The 21,854-nt window shown below is 45.4% G+C and overlaps 1 protein-coding gene across 1 annotated transcript in view; it reads right to left on the bottom strand.

The window, feature by feature from the left end:
- Positions 1 to 7,058, bottom strand: part of RFT1 (RFT1 glycolipid translocator homolog) — a 67,561-nt gene extending 60,503 nt beyond the window's left edge. Inside the window, exons 1-3 of the mRNA XM_077129003.1 lie at positions 6,946 to 7,058; positions 2,982 to 3,067; positions 1,194 to 1,310 (exon numbers count right to left, since the gene is read on the bottom strand). Coding sequence (XP_076985118.1) covers positions 1,194 to 1,310; positions 2,982 to 3,067; positions 6,946 to 7,008 — 266 coding nt within the window. The 5' untranslated portion in view covers positions 7,009 to 7,058. The remainder of the gene's footprint in view (positions 1 to 1,193; positions 1,311 to 2,981; positions 3,068 to 6,945) is intronic.
- Between the last annotated feature and the right edge of the window lie 14,796 nt (positions 7,059 to 21,854).

The raw sequence follows: 21,854 nt of genomic DNA, 5'->3' as shown, positions 1-21,854 counted from the left end.
TGAATGTACAACTATGTAATGATATTATGAGCCACTGAATGCATACCAAGTATGGAATGTTCATATGTTAAGAATGTTCACATTGTATGTTGATTGAGTTTATTAGTTAAAAATTAAAAAAAAGAAATGTAAATACAACATTAACATAGTGACACTGAACAGAAAAGAGATATAGTTCTAATAAAAATAATTACCACTTACTAAGTCACTTACTAAGGCCACATACTGTGATTCACTACCTTTATCTCACTGATTCCTCATAATGATCCTCTAACATTATCCCCACTTGAAAGATGAGGAAACTGAGGCTGACAAACACTGGGTTATTTGGCCAAGGTCATGAACTTTGTCTAAAGGCAGAAACAGAACCCAATCCTGATCTGTCTAACCCAAATGCCTACACTCTTATCCACTGTGCTATTATGGCTCAATAAGCAAAACTTCCCCCCAAAAAAGGACCTTGTGTTTGTGCATAGAATGACTGACAGCTGGTTCTTGCACCACAAATGACCAAAGGTCCAGTACATGGTATTGTTTTACATATGTACCATAAAGTACTTAAATCTGAATGGGCAGTTAACAGTCATTCTTCTAATAAAGTACACACCCGCCAGCCATTATAACAATCATTTTCATGAGGCAATGAGTTTTGCAAGGGCAGCATTGGGAAACTACCCCAACCACTAGGCCTCCTTACAGAGATCTAATGCAGAAAAGCCATAATATTTTTCAAATGATACATCTGGTCCCCAAGAAAATTCTGAAAGGCTCAGAACTGAAATCAACATAAGAAAACTGAAGACAAAGTGAACAAAACTTCTGAAAGACTTTCACAAAATACTAAGAGCTGTCAAAAGTTCAAAAGCTACTATAGGGGGAAAAGATTAAGAAGAAAAAAGATGGCACTGGCCAAGTGGGGCCCAGAGCGGTGATTAGGAATGGCAGAAACAACCTCCAAAGAAGGTAGAAACAGGGCTAGATATGTGGCCTAGAAACCCCAACCCCGGACCCTCCCTCCTGCTCCTGGCCATTCTGAGAGAAAAGAAGCCAAGAAGCTCCTTCAATACAGACACTCTCCTTTTCCTGCCCCACACTAACCCCCAGCAAGTCACTGGAAAACCAAATATGGACACAATTCAGCTTTAGGCAAGTGTTGCTGTTTAAGTTGCCACACTGGCTCTTGTACAACTCACGTTAACCATAGGAGGTTGAGGGTCTGGTTCCAGTCTCGCTGGTTGCCCCCACTCAGACACGCTCTACGGAAGGCCTCTCTGGCCAGGAAGATGGTGGTCGAGTAAAGCAATGTTAACCTGAAGAGGAAAAACAGAAATCAACAAAACTCCCCCTTTTTCATAGTGAGAATTTCTGGAATTTTCCCAGCAGCAGGGAGGAGAAAAAGCTTGGTCACAACTCACCAGTGGCAATACGAGGCCGGTGGGCTCCTACAGGACTCCCTAGCAGTCCCATCTTCATGAAAAGTTAGTAGTCAAACAATTCACATATGAGTGTGTGCAGCAATTAAAATTTTCCTGGAGGCCCTTAAGAGCCTCCAGGCTTCATGGCTATAGGCAAGGTGTGGCTCTTTAACACAAGGAGGAGAAAAGGACAAGGGGAGCTTCTGGTGACACTGATACTAGCAACCTGACAGCCTCGGTGAGGAAAGCTGAGGCTCTGCTGAATGGAGGCTCTGCCGAATGGAGGCTCTGGCCAAGAAAATCTCAGGACAGCTGACAAGGCTGGCCACCGTTTCTGAGAAAGCTACAACCCAGGCTGACAAGGCTTGCCTGAGGACCTCCTAGGTAGGCAGCATCTAGGTGGACCTTCCTGCACCTTAGTGAGGAGTAACTGAGATTTCTCTTCCTTAACAGATAGAGGTCCAGATAAAGTCAGAGCGGAGATGGTCCAAGATTAAGGTCTCTGTGATTACCCCAGGATCATCCTACTACACAGTGCTTCTGTACAACTTCAAACAAGGAGACTGAACCATATCTTAAGCAGATTATGGAGCAGGACAGACAAGGGTGGTCAAAGCAGGAACCTGCGAATACACAGGGAGGCTAGATGGGAGAGGTCCAAACTGCTTTAAATTCTGAACCTTTGGACATCTTTCTTCCTGCTTTTAAAACATTATTTCTGAAAATATGGTCCCTGCTTCAAAATCACCTCAGGATTTTTGTCAAAATGCAGGTTCTTGGGCCCCTCCTTGGCTCTACCTATTGCAATGCTCCCCAGATGATGCCTTTGCCCACCAAAGTTTGAAAACCACCAGTAATCTCTGAGAACATAAGTTTGGTAAGTGCAAGGCATGAAATGCTGTCTGAAGCATACTGTCTTGTTTATAGGACCTGAAGACACAGCTGAGAAATTGAGCTATTTCAAGCACCCACATCATTCCACATATTTTTTGTCATTTTGAATACAAACTACGTGTGGGTATCTTTGATTGGAAAGAGGGAGAGTAGGAGAAACAAGCTGAGTCTAAAAGACAAAGCAAGTCAACTTCCCAAGAGCCTCCAAGGAACTAACAAGGAAGCAAGTTCTCATCCCAGTTACTATATCCCACTTATAAAATGATTAAGGAGGGAAGGAGGGTGGCTGTTCCAGCCCTGCAATTATGACAGCATAGCTCCTGCTTCCTCTGCTGTCAGCAGGACAAGAACACAGTATTATACCTGAGACAGGGTTTGTAATGAATTACTCCCACTCCTCTCCTGGGTTCTAAGAGCAGGCAAACCGGAACAGCTGGCAGAGAAATGTGCAGGTGGAGGCTGCTAATGGAAAACACTCCATGGGTTCATTAAAAGCAACATCACTCGGTCATCCCTCTACCCCAGCAAATTCCTCCTTAGCTGGTTGCTAAAACACTCTACTTCTGGTAAAGATTCGTGCTTCTAAAATCTGAGGGTGACAGGTTCAGAGTTTGAAGAAAAACTGGCTAGGGAAGTAAGCTGTGGATAGTGCCAGGGTACAATGTCTCTTACCTCACATTCACTATGCCAACTATTTCCTTTGAGAGGAAGCGAAGAATAAATGCATTCAAGACAAAGGTGATCAATCGAAACAACACCTGCAAAAAAAAAAAAGTAAGAATAAATTATGCTGGAAATGTTTGCTGAAGTGAAAATAAGGTGGCTAATCAGCTTTCCCATAGCAACTCTCTCTAAGATGTTCAGTCTGGCTGCATTTCTTCTGAAATTTCATTCTGTAGGGCCTTTCAGCATTCCTGTCCAGTGTCAAAGAATCCAGAAAGGCACTCAGAACTCTTCCCAATTTGCTGGTAAGAAGAGAGTCCCCACCAAACTCAGTGAATTTCTTCAGGTTCAAAGTCAGATGTTCCAGAAGGCAGAAAGAGAATTCTAGTTAGTGGTTCACTCTGCCTCAACTTCCAGCCTGTTTAGAAATATCACACAATTAGCAAGGGGGAGCCTGCAGGGTAAAGCAGACTCATTAGGAATCATGGGGTCTACTTCCCCTTTCTTCTCTGCCTGGTAATATCTAGGGATTCCAACAATGATATTTAATCTCTCTGAACATCCATTTCCTCAATTGGAAAACAGAAAAAGCTGTATTTATTTACTATTTGCCACTTTCCAGAAGAGATGAAGTATAAAGTTAAATGACAACCTCAATAAGTTTAATAAAATAGGGGGAGTGGGGACAAAGCGAGACAGACTCCAACTATTTCCATTTGTAATCAACATATCCTGAGACTTTTAAAACCTGCCAATTCAAGAAACCACCTGAGCAGAGATTTCTTCCCATGAGACATAAAGAACAAGGCTGCAATTAAATGAGGTTACTAAATGGGGATGCTGGCTGGAACATGAGACTCCCTCACTAAGCAACTCTTCCCCTGCATCCTGGAAGCACCATGGGTATATTTCCAGGGTACTCCAGAGCAAATGACAAATCACTTGTGTCAAGACTTTTAGGGTTACCCATGAACAAGAGCAATCTGAAAGATTCAATCCAAGTATTTGAAGGGGCCATCATGGTCTAAAACCCTCCAGGGAAAGATACGACCAAAAAAGAAAACTGCAGTAACACTGTCCTGCAGGGTCACCCAGTGGCAAGGCCTCGAAAGCCAAGATATCACAAACGACCTCGTTGGAGGTGACCTTCAGAGAGTCTAATGAAAGCTCTGTAGCCCTCCTTAGAACTATGTAGGTATATACATACACAACAAAATTCGCACTCCATTTTTGAGGTTTGAAACTAATACCTTAATGGAGAAAGCAATCAACCGAGAGTGTCAACTTACCATTTTGCTGTTAGACCTATCACTTTCTAAGTTTTATAGGCCTTAATTTCCTCCTCCGTCAAAAGCTAGCTATGTCACAGGATCAAATGAGATTGTAGAGATGAGAGCATTCTGCAAAATGCACACAAATAAAAGCCACTGATACTTTTACCATGGCCAGTTACGACAGAGAATAAGCTCTGAATTTCTTGCAGAATAAAATGTAATTAAAAAGCTACTTCAAGAGTCTGTATGACAATTTGAGAAAACATACAAAACTGAATTAAAACACTTAAGAAACCTACAGATTGTGGCTATTAAAAACAAAACGCAATCACACATTTATATTAACCTCAAAGCCAAAGTTATTGTTGTTTAAGAAACATAACGTCTTGGACTGTAGTTATCTCTCCTAATTGATTTGAATAAAGGTTTGAGCTAATGAAGCTCTGAGGTTGCTCATACCACCCCATATTTTCTCTATACAATGGCCCTCCTTAGTCACACAGATCTTTGTTTACTTTAGGAAAGGACTTTACAGTTTAAAAAGAAAAAAAAATTCCTATCTGTTAATTATATGCACAGGAAGTGTGCTGGTTTGAAAGGAAGTATGCCCCTTAAGAAAAGCCATGTTTTAATATAAATCCCATTTCATAAAGGTAGAATAATTTCTATTCAATATTGCATGTTTGAAACTGTAATCAGATCATCTCCCCGGATGACGTGATTTAGTCAAGAGTGGTTGTTAAACTGGATTAAGGGCCGACATGTCTCCACCCATTTGGGTGGGTCTTGATTGGTTTATTGGAGTCCTATAAAAGCGGAAATATTTTGGAGAATAAGAGACTCAGAGAGAGCAGAGAATGCTGCAGCACCACGAAGCGGAGAGTCCACCAGCCAGCGACCTTTGGAGATGAAGAAGGAAAATAACTCCCAGGGAGCTTCATGAAACTGGAAGCCAGGAGAGAAAGCTAGCAGATGATGTCTTATTTGCCATGTGCCCTTCCAGCCAAAAGAGAAGCCCTGACTGTGTTCGCCACATGCCTTCTCACTTGAGAAGAGACCCTGACCTTCATCGGCCTTCTTGAATCAAGGTATCTTTCCCTGGATGCCTGTGACTGGACATGTCTATAGACTTATAATTGGGACATTTTCTCGGCCTTAGAACTATAAACTTGCAACTCATTAAATTCTCCCTTTTAAAAGCCATTCCGTTTGTGGTATATTGCATTCCAGCAGCTAGCAAACTAGAACAGGAAGTAAGTAAGGCTCAGGATAAAGCAAGCAAATGACCCTACCTTAAGATAGGCCACCTGACTCCTAGTTTAGTGCATTTTCCGCTACAGCATATTTTCCTCTTATGAAGCCAATCTGAGCAGCAAGGCATTACCAAAGGTTGAATAACCAATATCATTGATAAAGCACTGAATTCAAAGAGCTATTTGATTTAAAAGCAACAGTTAGGTAAGTTTAAAATGAGCTGTGATTCTAATAGCTAACATTTATTAAGCACATATCATGTGCCAGGCACTCTTCTACATGATTCATAAGGATTATTGCATTTCATCCCCAATATTGATATAAAAAAGTATTATACTAACAAAAATAGCTAACATTTATTAAGGACTTATAATGTGATGGGTATTTAACAAGGATGATTTCATCTAATCTTCCTAATGACTCTATGAGATTGCATTATTCCTCTCATTTAAGACCAGGAAACTGAGGCTCAGAGAAGTGAAGTGATTTTCCCACCTGCAGCATCTAGCAAATGACAAGGCTGGAACTTGAGCACAAGTCTGCCTAGTTCTTTTTCTAGCCTCTATGTAAGTGAGAGGGTACATTTAGAACTTGTGTGAAGAAGGTTTGAAGGGATCAGTATCAGACACAGATCATCTGAATCCTTTCACTTAGAATGACTCCTAGGGTTGAAAGAATCTTTAGATACCATTTGCACCAACTGGCATATACCTCATTCAACAGATGAGTAAAATTTAGGGCCAAGAAGTGACTTGTCCAAGGTCACACAGCCAGATGGAAGATGCAACCAACATTTACAAAGTAGGTACTAAGGTCAAGGAGTATGTTAAATACATTTATTTGAGTGATTTCAATCAGCCCTAACAGTAACCTTACAAGCTCGGTACTGTTATTACTCTCGTTTCACTGCTGAGGAACTGAAGAGGTGGTCAGGGGAAGTCGCTTGTCCTGGGTCAGGCAGCAAGTAAATAGTAAAACCAGAATTCCGATCCAAGCCTACCTGAGCCCAGGGCAGTGTTCTTGGCTATGCCATGTTGTCTCTATAAAGTGGGAGAGAGTCAAAGAGTGTGAAGAAGGTGTCTGCGGGACAGGGGTGGGACAAAGAGGAAATAACCCCCTTGCCTTAAATATATCTGATTCTACAATACGAGATTCTCCCCTGCCATCTGACTGAATACTCTTCGACTGCTATATGGGAAAAACAATGCTCAGAAAGGAAGTAACTTGTTTGCAGTTTCTCAGCCAGGCCTCTCTCTGAATGCAGTCTCTCAATTCCCGGGCCCAGATGCCCCCTCACCGCTGCCACGAGCTCCTATCCACTCCCCAGTACCCAGGTCCAAGTCGGGGTCGGGTGTGCTCTAGGGAGAGGTCTCAGGGGCTCCAGGGCCGCTTCCCAGAGCATCGACGCCGCGAGAAGGGTTGGGGACTGGCTGGACAGAGAGTACCTGCAAGATGAGACCCGAGGAGGCCAGCCGAGCCGCCTGGCCCAGCACATCCTGACTGCCCATCGCCTCCGCGCTCCAGCTGCGTCACCAAGAAACGCCGCAGCCAACCGGCTTCGTTGCGAAAAGATAGCGTCACGGAGTGCGCCGCTCGCTGATTGGTGGCTTTGAGACAGCGGGGGCGGGGCGCCAAAGGTTCTCGCCCTTTAACTGGGCGGGGGCGCGAGAAGGTCCGGCCCTTTAACTGGGCGGGGCTTGAGCACCTCAACGCGCCTCCGTCACGGTTTCCTTTCCCTTCTTTGCTAGGTTGTACACTTTCCGTGCATATCCCTCCCTGTCCTAAGTAAGTTAAATATTGTGAGCAGCACTCTTTCAGCCCATCAACCAAGAGACATTAACTTCTCTGGGTTCATCTGCCAAAAGGGGAACAAACTACTCATTTGCCTTATTAATATTCCTGCCATTTGACCTTCTCTTGCAAAATTACACCACTGCCATTTGACCTTCTCTTGCAAAATTACACCACAGCCCTCTGCATTAGGCTGGACAGGAATTATTCTCATTTTACAGGAAAAGGCCTGAGAACCAGAAGTTAAAACACAGCACAGTCTCCTTTAATCCTTCCTAAAGTGCTGAGAATTGGGTCCTGTTGTCAGAGACATATAAGGTAAGACTTGCAGATGTGAAATGACCTGTTCAAATCTACACAACTTGTACTCAGGCCCCCTGGTACTAAACTTGTCGCTCATTTTTGCATGCTACCAATTGTGAGGATAGAGTAAAAGGATGGGCCAGAAGAACAACTCATCCCTGGAGCAGAACCAGAAAAGAGCACTTTATGTCCACACACTCTTAAGCCAGGCATCCAGGTGTTTGGCTCTGGGCGGGACAAGGGGATCATTTTCCTGGGGGAAAAGAAGCCAAGGGGGAAGTGTTGCCAAGCTCTGCCAAAGGGCAGAGTCTCCCAGGATTCCAGGGTACAGACTCTGAGGGGCTCCTGGGTGAGGAGTCGGAGGACTTTCTCTCTCATACAGGAAATTAAGACTTAGCAGGGAAGTACTAAGTGGGCACTTTGTGTCCAGAGGCATGCTGGGTGCTGGAGTATGTGGGAAGGAACTGCCATGAGCGTCAACAAACACAGACCACTGACTCCATATTAGGCATTATCTGAGCACCACAACAGATGAGGAAACTAAGTCACAAAGATGTTAAGTACCTTGCCCAAGGCAACACAGCTAGGAAACCATCAAGCTGATATTTGAACCCAGGTCCTTTCCGATTCTAACTGCTTGAAGAACAATGTCCCGTCTCTCAAAAGCTTCCAGTTCTGAAAGAGACTGCAGAATCCTCATATCTAAACCACAGAGCACATATTAGGCATCAAGAAGGGTGAGCTCGGAGCAAGTGGAGTGGGTGAGCCGCAGCAGCCTTGGAGGCTTTCCCCTCCTCTGAGTTGGGCACCATCAGGGCCTAGCACATTCCAGGGGCTTGTGTTTGGCTGGCTCAGCTCAGGGCTGGCAGGCAGTGGGGTTACAAAAGAAATAATGGTGAAAGAGAGGGTGAGAGCGGGCCACGGTGGCTCAGCAGGCAGAGTCCTTACCTGTCATGCCAGAGACCTGGGTTTGATTCCCGGTGCCTACCATGCAAAAAAAAAAAGAGAGAGAGAGAGAGAGAGAGAGAGAGAGAGGATGAGAGATGAGATCATTTCAAGTCCCTCCAGCAAGGAGAATAAAACCAGACCCAAGACTCCTCTCTCCACTCTTTTGCCTCCCTCTTGGCTATATTCCTGGCCGTCCTATTTTTTAGGCCTCCTCTTAACTGTCTGGAGTGATAGACCTACATTTCGTTCAACTTGTTCCTCCCTATCTTTCAAGTCTCAGGGCCTTGTCACCTCCTAAGTCATTGCTGACAACTTGGAGGCAGGGCCACTCCCTGCTATTCCAATTATGCCGCAGTTGTTTCCTTCCTAGCATACCTCACTATGCATGATTTTCTACGTGCTTTGACTGTTTACTTTGTTCGTTGTTGACACATGAGAAAGGGCCCTTTCTGTTTCGATCCAGGGTGAGCAAGCCATGGCTTGCTAGCTGTGGCCTGTTTTCTGTACATCCTGCAGGCTAAGAATAGTTTTGTGTTTGTTTGTTTGTTTTTAAATAGTTGGGGGAGAAAAAAATCAAGAGTAGTGAAATGCAAAAATTATTACACAAATTCAAATTTGTGTCCATAAATAAAATTTTATTGGGATGCAGTCATGCCCATTCATTTACCTATTGCCTGCAGCTACTTTCTTGCTATAACTGCAGAGGAGTTTGGCCCACAAAGCTGAAATGTTTTACTCTCTGGCCCTTTACAGAAAAACGTTTGTCGGCTCCTGTGATCACTGTTGTGGTTCCAGCACCTGGCACGTAGTAGACATTTCAATATTGCATGAGTAAATGAATGATGAAGAACTAGGAAAAGAAGAAAGATAATTAAAAAGAGATCTTTTCTGGGGTCAATCGATTTGAAGAGACAGTGGACTCCACCGTGCCTCCTGCCTGCTGTGCCAGGCAGCCTTCCTGCCAGGGAAAGCTACCCTGTGCCAGCTATTTTATTACAAAGCTGGAGGGACGTGCCAGGGCTGGCATCAAGACAGGTTCCCAGGGCAGCAGGCAAAGAGAAAAGATGGAGGCTATGGCATGGCAAAAGGGCCCTGGTCCTCAACTGGTTGCTATCGTTGGGAGCAGGATGACTGGGCAGGGCCCCACACACCAGACACTAGGTGATGGGGAACCTTGGGAAAAGGCCCTGCCTGCCAAGGCTTCCCCCTGCCCAAAGGACCTCCATCAGGGCTCTTCTCCATTGTAGGACCTCAAGGCTCTGTCCTCAGGCATTACCTGGGCATGAGAACATGTTTGCTGAGTCCATGTTGAATGCAAGGCACAATACTGGGTGCCTCACTTTCATAATCTCGTTTAACTCCACAGCCTCACAAAGTAAGCACCATTATTATCCCATTTTACAGACTAGGAAACTGAGGCCCAGTGATGTTAAGGGACAAGTGAATAGTGGTGCCAGAATTTGAACACAGGCAGTGTGGTTCTCAGACCCTTAACCAGCACTAAACTTGAGTGTTAATTGCTAGTGCTGATTCCGAGGCTCCACCTCAGCAGTTCTGATTGAGGCAGGCTGGGGTGGGCCCAGGAATCTGCATCCACCAACACTCAGTGTGACTCTAATGCAATGGACCCAGGCTCTGAGAACCACTGCCTGAAGACAGATCTTCAGGCACCTTCGAAAAGCTGCCTCCTTCAGCTGGTGGGAAGAAAGCCTGTTTATCTGCCTAAAGCATGCAAAGCAAGTCCTGAGATCTGCCCTGAGGCTTGTCCAGCCCTCGAGGGGTCTTGCTCTCAGGCTTGGACCCAGGACCCAGTGTTCAGGGCAGCAGGGAAGGCCTTGAAGGCATTCTGTGCCAGAAAGGGTATACAGGGCAACCCTGGGTTGTGTGTCAGGATGAGCAGTGGGGAGAGCAGTCGTGAGGCCTTGGCTTTGCCCAGCTCCTCTAGGCACTGATTTCTGCAGAGGGAGGAAAGTAGCCTGTGATGCCCACACATCAGTGTGATTCATTTCAGTTCAGCCTCTGTTTCCAAGAGGCATCACTCCATGCTGGGCATTGCAAGGGGGCACAGAGATGAATAAGCCACAATCACTGCCCTCCTAGAGCTCAGGGTCCCTCTTGTGGGTATGACACAGAATGATACCAGGCAGGCCGAGGTGATGAGACTGGGCAAGGGGAACTCAGAGCGGGGACAGATCTTTCTGCCTGCAGCATCAGGGAAGCTTTCCCACAGGGATGGTTTTTGAGATGAACCTTGAAGGGTGAGGAGGGTTTGTCAAACAACAGGATATGTCAGGCAGAGAGAAGCGTAGCTGTGCAGGCTCAGGGGAGGGAAGTTGCTGAGCCTGTTGGAAGACCCAGGAGGTGGCTTTAGCTGGTTTGGTGTGCAGAGGTTCTTCCACCTGCCGGTCTGTGACCAACATTGGATTGGACTGGTGGCCCTGAGGAGCTCAGCAAGTTCGTAGGCGTGGATCTGCACGTGTGGAATGAATACAAATTCAAGTGCATGTGTTCTCATGCTTGGGGGAGGGTGAGTGTCATTTGCATATGTGTGCAGGCCTATTTGCAACAGTCTGCCTTCAGATATCACAGGGACATCATTTCTCCCTGTGACCTTGAAAATCACTCCATCTTTCTGGACCTCCAACCCCTGCCCCATGGATATATATATATATATATATACAATATGTATATATTTATGATTAACCTCATTTAAATATTTTTTTAATGAGCTATAATTCACATACCATAAAATTCACTCTTTCAAAGTATACAATTTGGGGCAGGCCACACTGGCTCAGCAGGCAGAGTTCTCGCCTCCCATGCCAGAGACTGGGGTTTGATTCCCGGTGCCTGCCCAAGTTAAAAAAAAAAAGTATACAATTCGGTGGCTTTTAGTGTAGTCATAGAATTGTGTAATCTTCACCACTATCTAACTTTAGAACATTTTCATCACCCCATAAAGAAACCCCACACCCATTAGCAGTGACTTTCCATTCCCCCCTCCACCCAGTCCCTTATCAACCACGAATCTACTTTCTGTCTCTTTAATTTATCATTTTGGATAGTTCATGTAAATGGAATCTTATAACATGTGGCCTTTGTATCTGGCTTCTTTCACTTAGCATATTTTCAAGTTTCATCCATGTTGTAACAAGTATCAGCAATTCATTCCTTGTTATGGCTGAATAATATTCCATTATAGGGATATACCATATTCGGTTTAACCATTCATCAGCCAATGGATACTTGGGTTATTTCCACTTTTTAGCTATTATGAATAATGCGGCTCTAAGCATCTGTATACACGTTTTTGGGCAGATACATGTCTTCAGTTTTCTTGACTACAAATGTAGGACTGAAACTGCCGAGTCATCTGGTCATTCTATGTTTAACCATTTGAGGAACTGCCAGACAGGAGCTATTTTCCGAAGTAGCTGTACAATTTTACAGCTTGTATGAGGGTTCAACTTCTCTACATCCTCACCAATACTTGTTATTGTCCATCTTTTTTATTGTAGCCTCCTAATGAACAGCTGGGTGTTATCTCATTATAGTTTTGATTTGCATTTGCTAATGACCAGTGATGCAGAGCATATTTTCATGCGTTTGTTGGCCAGTTTAATATCTTCTTTGGCAAAAGTCCATGCAAATCCTTTGTCCATTTTTTATTGTTTTAATTTTAGCCAGCATTTACTAGCAACTACTGTGTGCCAGGCATGCTTGAGTTACCCTCGAGTAGGACATAAACCTAAGGGACCCTTCTGGAAGAATATAGGCTTTCCCTGTTCTACCTCCCAGGGCCTTCACACCAGAGCATGTGCATGAAGAAAGGAACACTGCCCTAAAAGGGTAGGTGCTGACTCCTCTGTGCAAGGACGTCGGGTTTCAGAGGCCCTTTTGTGCAATCCACCCTCCCAGAGGGCAGCACACCCTGTGTATTCACCTTGACTAGTCCCAGCTTAAGCCTGCTACCAGCCAGCCAGAGGCAGCCACACAGCCCCAGCCATCCGTAGGCAACTCTACACAGTGAGTGCTGGAGACAGCTAGCGCTACCGAGGCCTCAGTTTTCTTTATCTGTGAAATAGTAGAGTAATGGCACAACCTCTACTTCTCAAGGTGTTATGAGACTGAAATGAAATGATAATACAGAGGGCTTTGCACAGGGCAGGACAGAGGAAATGTTCACCAAATATACCTCATGCTTTTTTCTTTGTCACCTGCAAACTAAGAGGGATGAAATGGTGTATCAGGGCCCTTCTGCCTTATAGAAAAGAGAGGTGGAAAGGGCAAATGTTTGTTCTGCAAGGGAAGAGTTTGTTTTAAAAACAGCTATCTTAAAAAAGGTACATGGGGGTAGGGCAGGTGAGAGAGAGCCAGAGGCACCCTGAATCTGACAGAAGGAGTAAGGACAGGACTAGAGTTCCTCCAGCCACTCTGTGAAGAGCAACCACCCTGAGTTCAGGGTTATCCAGACATGATGGCAGTGGCAACGGCCCCAGCTCAGGTGGCCGGGGAGCCCTCCTGCCTCTCTGGTTCCCTGATCTCCATCTGGGCCTTGCCTCAGCCCTCTCAGCCAAACCACGCAGCCAGCAGCCATCGTGCTGATCTGCCCAGCTCATGGTCCAGGGGAAATACATTTTCAGATAGGGTGAAAATAGATCCCTCTCCAAATATGCTCATCATGGCTGAGAAAAATAAATAGAGCCAAGAGGGAAAAGGGAGCAGAGAGCAGCTATCAGACAAGGCCAGGCCTGGGCAGTTCTGGAGGGGCAAACTGCTGGACCAGGGGGTTGGGCTTATGCAACAGATGGGTGGGTATAAGTGTGAGTGTGTGCACACATGGGTATATGAGTGTGAGTGTGCAGATGTGGGAGTAAATGAGTATGTATCCAACTACATGAGTATATGGGGAACGGTAAAAGGGAGTATGTGTGTACTTTGGTTTGCTAATTGCTGCAAATGCAATTATATCAGAAATGGAACAGCTTTTGGAAAAGGAAGTTATTAAGTTACAAATTTACAGTTCTAAGGCTATAAAAATGTCCAATCTAAGGCATCAAGAGAAAGATACCTTTCAAGAAAGGTCAATGTCTGTCACATAGGAAGGCACATGGCTGTTGCCTGCTGGTGCCTGTTCCATGTTTCATTGCTTCCAGCTTTTGATGCCAGTGGTTTCCTCTCGAAGTATTTATGGGCTTTCACTTAGCTCCTCTGGGACACAACTCTGGGTTCTGGCTTGCTTAGCATCTCGTGGGAAGTCTGCTGGGCTCTGCATCTCCCAATGGCTGTGTCTAGGTGTCTAGTCTCTCTGTCAGCACTCCAAACATCTCTAAATGTCTGCATCTCTGTTGGCTCTGAAACAACAGTGTTTTCTCCAAAATGTCTCCCCTTTTAAAGGACTCCAATAAACGAGTCAAGACCCACTTGAATGGGTGGAGTCACATCTCCGTCTAATCAAAAGACCACAACCACAATTAAATGAGTCAGTTTCTGTGGAAACAATCTAATAAAAGGTTTTCACCCTATAATATTGAATCAGGATTAAAGGACATGGCTTTTCTGGGGTATGCAACACTTTCAAACCAGCACAGTGTGTATGAGTGTGCATGTGCAGGTTGAGTGTGAGTGTTGTGTAAAAGACTGTGTTAGTGCTTTTGTGTGTGAGCAAATATGTGTGTGAGTGCATAAGCATGTGTGTGAGTATGGATAAGTGCTTGAGTATGTGTGAGTATGAATGGGTACAAGTGAGTGCATCTGTAACACCGTATTCAAGGCATATGTGAGCATATATGCATATAAAAGTGTGTGGCTGTGTGCATGTCCCCTCAGATGTATGTGTTTGTGGGTAAAATGTGCATGTGTGTTGGAACAACTGAAACACAAGGATCCCCCAGAAAAAGAATAAAGGCCTTTAATCCTGTAAGTTTAATGTAATGCCTGGATACATCCAGAATATATTAAGTAGATAATAAAAAAGTATTGGCAAAGCCCCTTGAGGGATGGGAGAAAGACTATGAAACTATTAAACTTTACCCTCAGGGAATCCCCTGATACTGTGTCAAACTTTAGGGACACCCCAATCAATAAGCCAAGCCCTTGATCTTGAAGCTTACTCTTGTGAAGCTTATATAGGTAGCAGAGAAGCTTAGCCTACCTATAGGTATGCCTAAGAGTTGCTTCTGGAGGACCACTTTGTTGCTTGGATGTGGCCTCACTCTCTCTAAACCCAACTCTGCAAGTGAAAACATTCCCTCCACTATGTGGGATATGACATCCAGGGGTGAAGGTCTCCCTGGCGACCTGGGAGATGACTGCAAGGGAGAGTCCAGCCCTGGCACCATGGGATCAACAATTCTATCCTGACCAAAAGGGGAAAAAGAAGTGTAACAAAGTATCAGTAGCAGAGAGAGTTCAAATAGAGTCAAGAGGCTACTCTGGAGGTTGCTGTTACACAAGCTTCAGTTAGACATTGCTACTCATAACCTGCCAATCCCCAACCAGGACAATTCCATCCAATCCTAAAGAACACCTAGGGCAATAAAAAAGATTCCACAAGGGTTCCAGGCACTAAAGAAACTTTCTAGAAACCTACAACCTCCAGATGGGTCCCTGAACCAAATAAGTCCTGAAACCTAGAGGGCCAGCCTCTCCAGAACTTCAGATAATTCCATCTCCCTACTCCATATTAGTGATAGGCTCTTCCAATATCAAAAAGTTAGAATGGCCATAGCCCAAACACCCCTAAAGAGAGGGATAGAAAGATCAAAGGTAATGGTGGAGTTATACAGAGAAGATAAGATTTAACAAATGAGTATAAATGCTGAATCCTTAAATTGTTATCTCTTTTAGTCTCCAGTATCTTAGAGCAGCTAGAAGTAAAAACCTAAAATTGTGGAATTGTAACCCATGCCAAACTCTGCAATATGTTCTACAACTAATTGTGGTGCTGTACTTTGAAATTTATTGCTTTTTTTCTTTATATGTTATACAAAAAAAAAAAAGAAAAGAAAAAAGTTGATTGTAATGATAAAAAAAGGTTTAAGCCTTCTAGACTCCTTTATTCTGGAGTGGCTAGAAGAAAAAATCTGAGAGGATCATATGGTAGCCCATGACAAACTCTGGAATCTGTCCTGTAACTTCTTGTTGAAGAGTCCTTTGAAAACTATTGCTTCTTCCTTTCTTTGCTTTGTATATATATTATGTTATAAAATAAAAAGTTAAAAGAATCAAACAAAAAATGTGCATGTGTACATGAGTGTGTGCGAGAGCATGTACATGTATTTGGCCATGTGTCCACTTGTGTTAAGTGTTTGTGAGTGTATGTGAATATGTGCGTGCAGATTGAGCATGTGAGTATGTGAGCACGTGTGCCTCTCTGTATGACTGTGTGTGTGTTTGTGTTCCTGTGTGTGGTATGATTAGTGTGTGTATGTGTGCCCCAAGTCATGTACTATGGGAGTGCCCCGAGGCAAGGAAGAACTCTCCAGGCTTAGTTACTCATGGCCCAGACACAGCTTATCCGAGAACATATTTCAAAATAGACCTTGCTGCATTTGTCACGGGGAACTTCCTGCTACCCGGGGCACAAGGCAACTTCTTAGAGTTGCAGCTTGGGAGGGACCTCTCTGAGGCATAGAATGTTAGCGTCTGAAGGGGTCTTGGAGCTGCTCTCCTGAAAAGCCTCATGGTACAAAGGGGGATACTGAGGCCCAGAGTCACACAGCTGTTATGGGTAGGGCCAGGCTTGGAATTCAGATCTCCTGCATCTCCAGAGTCTCCCACCAAGATATACCCTCTGCCTCCTTTGTCATTTATTCATTCATTTAGCAAATGTTTACCGACTACCTGTTAAGTGCTAGATACTGCGCAAGGCTCTAAGATACAGAGAAGGACCTTGCCTCAAGGAGCTTTCCTCCCAGTGTGGGGAGATGGACTATCAACCAGTAACCAAGTTGAAAGATAATTCTAGATCCTAGTGAGTACTTGAGATCAAGAAGTCAGGGTGATGTGGTCCCTACTTCAGCAGAGGTGGTCAGGAAGGGTCTCTGTGGGGTGACACCAGAGCTGAGGCCATAGTCGGGGAGCCAGCTCCTCACCCTTGGATATCCAGACCCATTTCCTAATTGGCCTTGTAGGGGCAGGCAGAGTTGTCAGACCTACTATAAATCAGGAGGCCTCGGCTACTCCCCTAATCTGATTCTGACAGGAAGTGACAAGTAAAACTTCTTTTCTGAGAGGTCTAGAGGAACCGTCCTCCCTCAGAGAAGGGTAAAGCTAAGAAACAAGTAGACCCTGAGGCCATGGAGAACCAGGAATCAGCACTGGGGCTGCTGAGGAGCCATCCCTCTCGGTCCATGCCCTGGGGTGCTGGTTCAGCCTTCACAAAAATAATAGTTACCTCTGATGTTATAGAAGCATTTAGTATGTGCTGTAGTTGCATTTGTGCATTTATTCCCCTCAACATAACCTAGGAAATGGGCATTGCTATCACCCCATTTAAAAAATGTATTTTTTATTGAGAAATATCCAAACACACATAGTGCAACCATAATATACAATCAGCGGCTCACAATATCATCACATAGTTGTGTATTCATCACCATGATAATTTTTAGAACATTTGCATCACTCTAGAAAAAGAAATAAAAAGAAAAAAAAAGAGCTCGTACATCCCATACCCCTTACCTCTCCCTCTCATTGACTCACAGTATTTCAATCTACCCAATTTTTACCCTTTATCTCCCCCTATTATTTATTTATTTTTTATCCTTATTTTTTTCTAACTCATCTGTCCATACGCTGGATAAAAGGAGCATCACACACAAGGTTTTCACAATCATGTGGTCACATTATAAAACCTATATAGTTATGCAATTGTCTTCAAGAATCAAGGCTACTGGAACACAGTTCAATAATTTCAGGTACTTTCCTCCAGCCACTCCAATACACCATACACTAAAAAGAAATACCTATATAATGCATGAGAATAATCTCCAGGATAACCTCTTGACTCTGTTTGAAATCTCCCAGCCACTGAAACTTTCTTTTGTCTCATTTCAATCTTCCCTCTTTGGATCAAGAAGACTTTCTCAATCCAATAATGCTGGGTCCCGGTGAATCCTGGGATTTCTGTCTCACATTGCCAGGGAGATTTACACCCCTGGGAGTCATGTCCCACATAGCAGGAGGGCAGTGAGTTCACCTGCCAAGTTGATTTAGAGAGAGAGGCCAGAGCTGAGCAACAAAAGAGGCTGTCTGGGTATCACCCCATTTTACAGATGAGGAAAGTGAGGCCCTGTTAAAGAGCTGGGCTACCACACCCACTCAGATCTGTGTGACTACAGAGGCCAGGGCCCCTGAACACATGCCCTAGCCTCCACTGCCTGCCTGCCTGGCCTGACATGGACCCTGCTCCAGAATGGGCCACTGGGTACCCTGAGATCACCCTGCCTGCTCTCAGAACACCAACGACTCAGTCCTTATAACCTGCCACGTGGCCCCAAATTTATGCTTCAACTTTCACTGGCCACAAACAGCATGGTCCTAACAGCACCTACTCTGCTCCAGGAGCGTGGGGCCCTTTCCCATGCATGATGGCAATCTTTGCATAACGCTACAAGGCTGGGATTATTTATTTCATTTTACACCTGAGCAAGGTGAAGGGGCTGGCTCCAGGTTACTCAGGTGACCTGACCCCAGCACTTGATAGTTCTCCACTTTTCCCACTAGCATCTACCAACATGTCCTGGAGCTTGTTGGAGTGTTGGGAGGTGCTTGCTGGTTAAGAGCTCAGTCTGCTTCACCTTGTTTAAGCTTCAAAATCGGTTGACTACTTCCCACCAACAGCCACGACCTGTGCAGGTCAAATTCATGCCTCAGCAATGCTGCAAATGACAGAAAGTCTCCAAACTCTGGGGTTACTCCCAAACACTTGAAACTGCAAATGCTGAAATGGTCAATGCCAAGGGTTTTCTGTGTCTACAACTCAGATGCAAGAGAATAAGTATAAAATAGCACAGGCCTGTCTTGGTGTGGGACTCTAAGCTAATTGACTTAGCTTTCAGAGCCTGGTTTTCCCCATCTGAAAAATAAGGTTATATATAATAATACTCACTTCATAGGGTTGGGGCTGGGTAAAACCAAGATAACATGTATGTAAGCACCCAGCGTGGTGCCTGACACATGGTTGGTGCTCAGTAAAGACTTGTGGGTCCAACTGGTTGATAGAAAGTTGGCCTCAAGACCAGAGGACTGGTGATGCTTGATGATGGGATGGAAATTTCAACTTCCTGAGTTTCCAGGGCATTGCTCAGAGGTCTTCAACTGCCTCCCCACGGTACTTGGGCCCAGCAAGCACATGACTCTCCTTCTGGCACTCTTCTCTTTGAGGCAGAGGCTCAGGCCCCAAGCTCTGCAGCTCATGACAAGCCTTGAGGAGGAAGCAGCGGATTTTTCAGCTGGCTGTGCCCCTGTGCTGCAGCTGCATGAGGGAAGTGAACACCCATTAGGGAAGTTCCTGCTGCAAACACTCAGCTGAGAAACATTGTGGGGAAAATCCACCAGGCTGCCGGACTCTGGGAATGGGTACCTCCAGGAGTGGCTCAGGCAAACCACTTTTTGTTGCTCTAGCCTGGGGGGTGGTAGCAGCTTCCTGTTGGTGTTACTCTGCAGGCTGTCTTTGGATTCCCTTTGTGGCCTTCCCTCTCATCTCCTAGGTAACCAAGTGCCAGTATTCAGTTCCCTCTGTAGGAAATACCTAGAGGGATTTCTCATTCTCTGTTAGACCCTGAGGTCCAGATTGGTGAGGTCCCTTGTCCAGTACCAAAGAGCTTGCCTGTAGCAGCCCATCCTTTGATTCCTTGGCCCTCTGTCCTCTTTGGGAGATCTGCCTTCCTCATACCAGCGCTGCACCGACCTTTTTGCCAACTTCCCTCTTCTTTGTGAAAGGCCGTCTGAGAATACAGTGAACTTAAGGAATCTCATCAAGTGGATCCCAATGACTGACACTTGGGTCACCAAGAGGAAGGTAGAACCACATTGGGTCTGTCCAAGGTGTTCTGTAGCCACAGAGGAGAGGCAGCCTCTGGAACATATGCCTAAGGTTCCCTCTTGCTGTCTCCCCCCAGTTTTCCTCTAGAGCCCACCATTGTCCAAACCAAGCCACACAAAAGCATGGAGATTACAAGGTGCAGGTATTGGTCCCTCAGAGCAAGAGGAGTGCAAACAGGCCAGGATGGGCACATTCCCCTTCTGTGTGCCATGGCAGGGGTCTCTGAGGACCCTTGCTCTCTGAGAGTCCATGAGTCTAGGACTCTTAGAGCAAAGACACAAATTATCCTGGGTTCTTATACCAGTTCTGATCCTGTTTGACCTTTTGCTACCTCCTCTCTCTGGCCTTAGCATTCCCATCTGCTCAATGGAAGGGTTGGTCAGGCTGATCCAGGAGGGCCCTGGAAGAAGACCCTGGGTATGTGGGCTGGTTCCTCATTCATATCCAGGCCACAATCCTCCAGAAGCTCCTCTCAGGAATCTACTGGCCCCTCCATCCCTGCCTGCGTGCTGTCCCCAGCTGGAGCCTAACCAGTCCTGTGGCCTCTTTTCCCAGTAGTCTAATCTTCATGAGCTTGAGAGGCCATCATCCATGGGCCCAAGTCCCCCACCCTGCAGGGCAGGAGTCATTCTCACTGGTGGTGGCTCTGCCTTCTGCATGGGCTGAGCAGCTCTTTCTCCCCCAAGAGAGCAGGAGCACAGCCTGGCCCAGACTGCGGTCCACTTGAACTTCCCTCTCATACTGTCCCACTTCCCTCCCACTGCCTCGAGCTCTGCCTTTCTTCTTTCCCTAAAAGGAACAGAACTGGCCAGTTTCTAGAAAGATTTCTATAAAGACTCCCAGAGAGGCATAGACCAGGGGAGGCCACTGGGATCCGTCCTACAGAAGCTGAGGTCAGGCCCTTCTAAGGTCTCTACAGGCTCTCAACTACCAACTTCCTGAGCAGGTTAGAATGTACCCACTTCCCACATTGAAACACTTCGAATCACTATAGGAATTGAGGTTTGCTACAGTTGACAAGTTGTCTTAATATTATAATTTTCAGTCATTTAATTAAACGTGTAGGAATTTCAAGCTTCCCATTACTGAGTTCAGACCCTGTACTGTGATATCTCAATCTAATCATCAAAATAGCATTCTATGGTTAAATGGTTAAATCCCATTTTACAGGGGGAGAAAACAGGATAAGAGAGGTCCAGTACTTTGGCTAAGGCCACACAGTCAACGAGCATTGGGGCCAGCATCTCTGTACAGCCCAGGCCTCTGCCAGCATCTCTCTCCCTGACCCCTACATTCCTGGCTCTGTTCATGGAGAACACTGAAGACTGCCCTGGAGCAGGGGCCATGCCTCATGAGAAGGGCTCAAGACTGCCAAACAGGCTGGCCTGCTGAACAGAGCCCTCTCCCTGGCCCATTTAGGTGCTTGATGCCAGCACCACAGGACTTCGCCCAAGTGGGAGCTGCAGAGCACATAGTTTACCTGCCAGAAGCCTGGAGGTAGGAAAGCAAACACCATAAATCATTAGGAAACCCATGTAAATATTTTATAGCTGCAACAGTAAATAATGCAGCTCCCTGGACAGACCCAACCCAGTTCATCTTTCCTACATTCAACACCCAGGATAGTCTGTCTGTGTGTCTCTCAGGTCTTTTATTTTTTAAACAAATGCTTAGTGTGGCCCTGTGCTGGGCATTTTCACATGCACTGTCTTCACTGCCTAGCCTTTGCTCAGGGTGCTCCCTTTGCCTGGAATAGCCTTCCCCCTAAGCCTGGCTAATATTCATCCTCCTCCTTCAGGAATCACCTCCTCCAGGAAGCCTTCATTGATTTCCTAGATAGGAGCTGAATCTCCTCTTGCTACCACAGTCCCAGGGCTTCTCCTATCTGAGCTTTGCTCACTCTGTGTGGTCATTTTCTGGAGACTTCTCTGTTCTCCCTCTAAGTGTCCGTTCCATGAAAGCAGTCATATCCCTGGAACTGAGTGCAGAGCCTGGATTAGAGTAGATGCTCAACAAATAATAGTGAGGGACAAAATAAGTTACTTTGCTTAAGCCTTGAAATAAGTCTTTGTTGCAGGAGTTATTGGTTTTATTATTGCTTATCCTTGTTTTACAAACAGAAAACTGAGGCTCCAAGTGGCAGTGCTGGGATTAACCTCAGCTTGTCTGACCCAAGTCAATAACCCTCTGTAGATCTCAGGTTTCTTGAGCCAGGGCCCTTTATTTCCACTCATGGGAGTCCTTAATCCCACCCAGTGGCTG

The sequence above is a fragment of the Tamandua tetradactyla genome, chromosome 15 (genome assembly GCF_023851605.1).
Source record: "Tamandua tetradactyla isolate mTamTet1 chromosome 15, mTamTet1.pri, whole genome shotgun sequence".
NCBI lineage: Eukaryota > Metazoa > Chordata > Mammalia > Pilosa > Myrmecophagidae > Tamandua > Tamandua tetradactyla.
The sequence above is the reverse complement of the archived record's forward strand: the minus strand, read 5'-3'. Positions and strand labels throughout refer to the sequence as shown.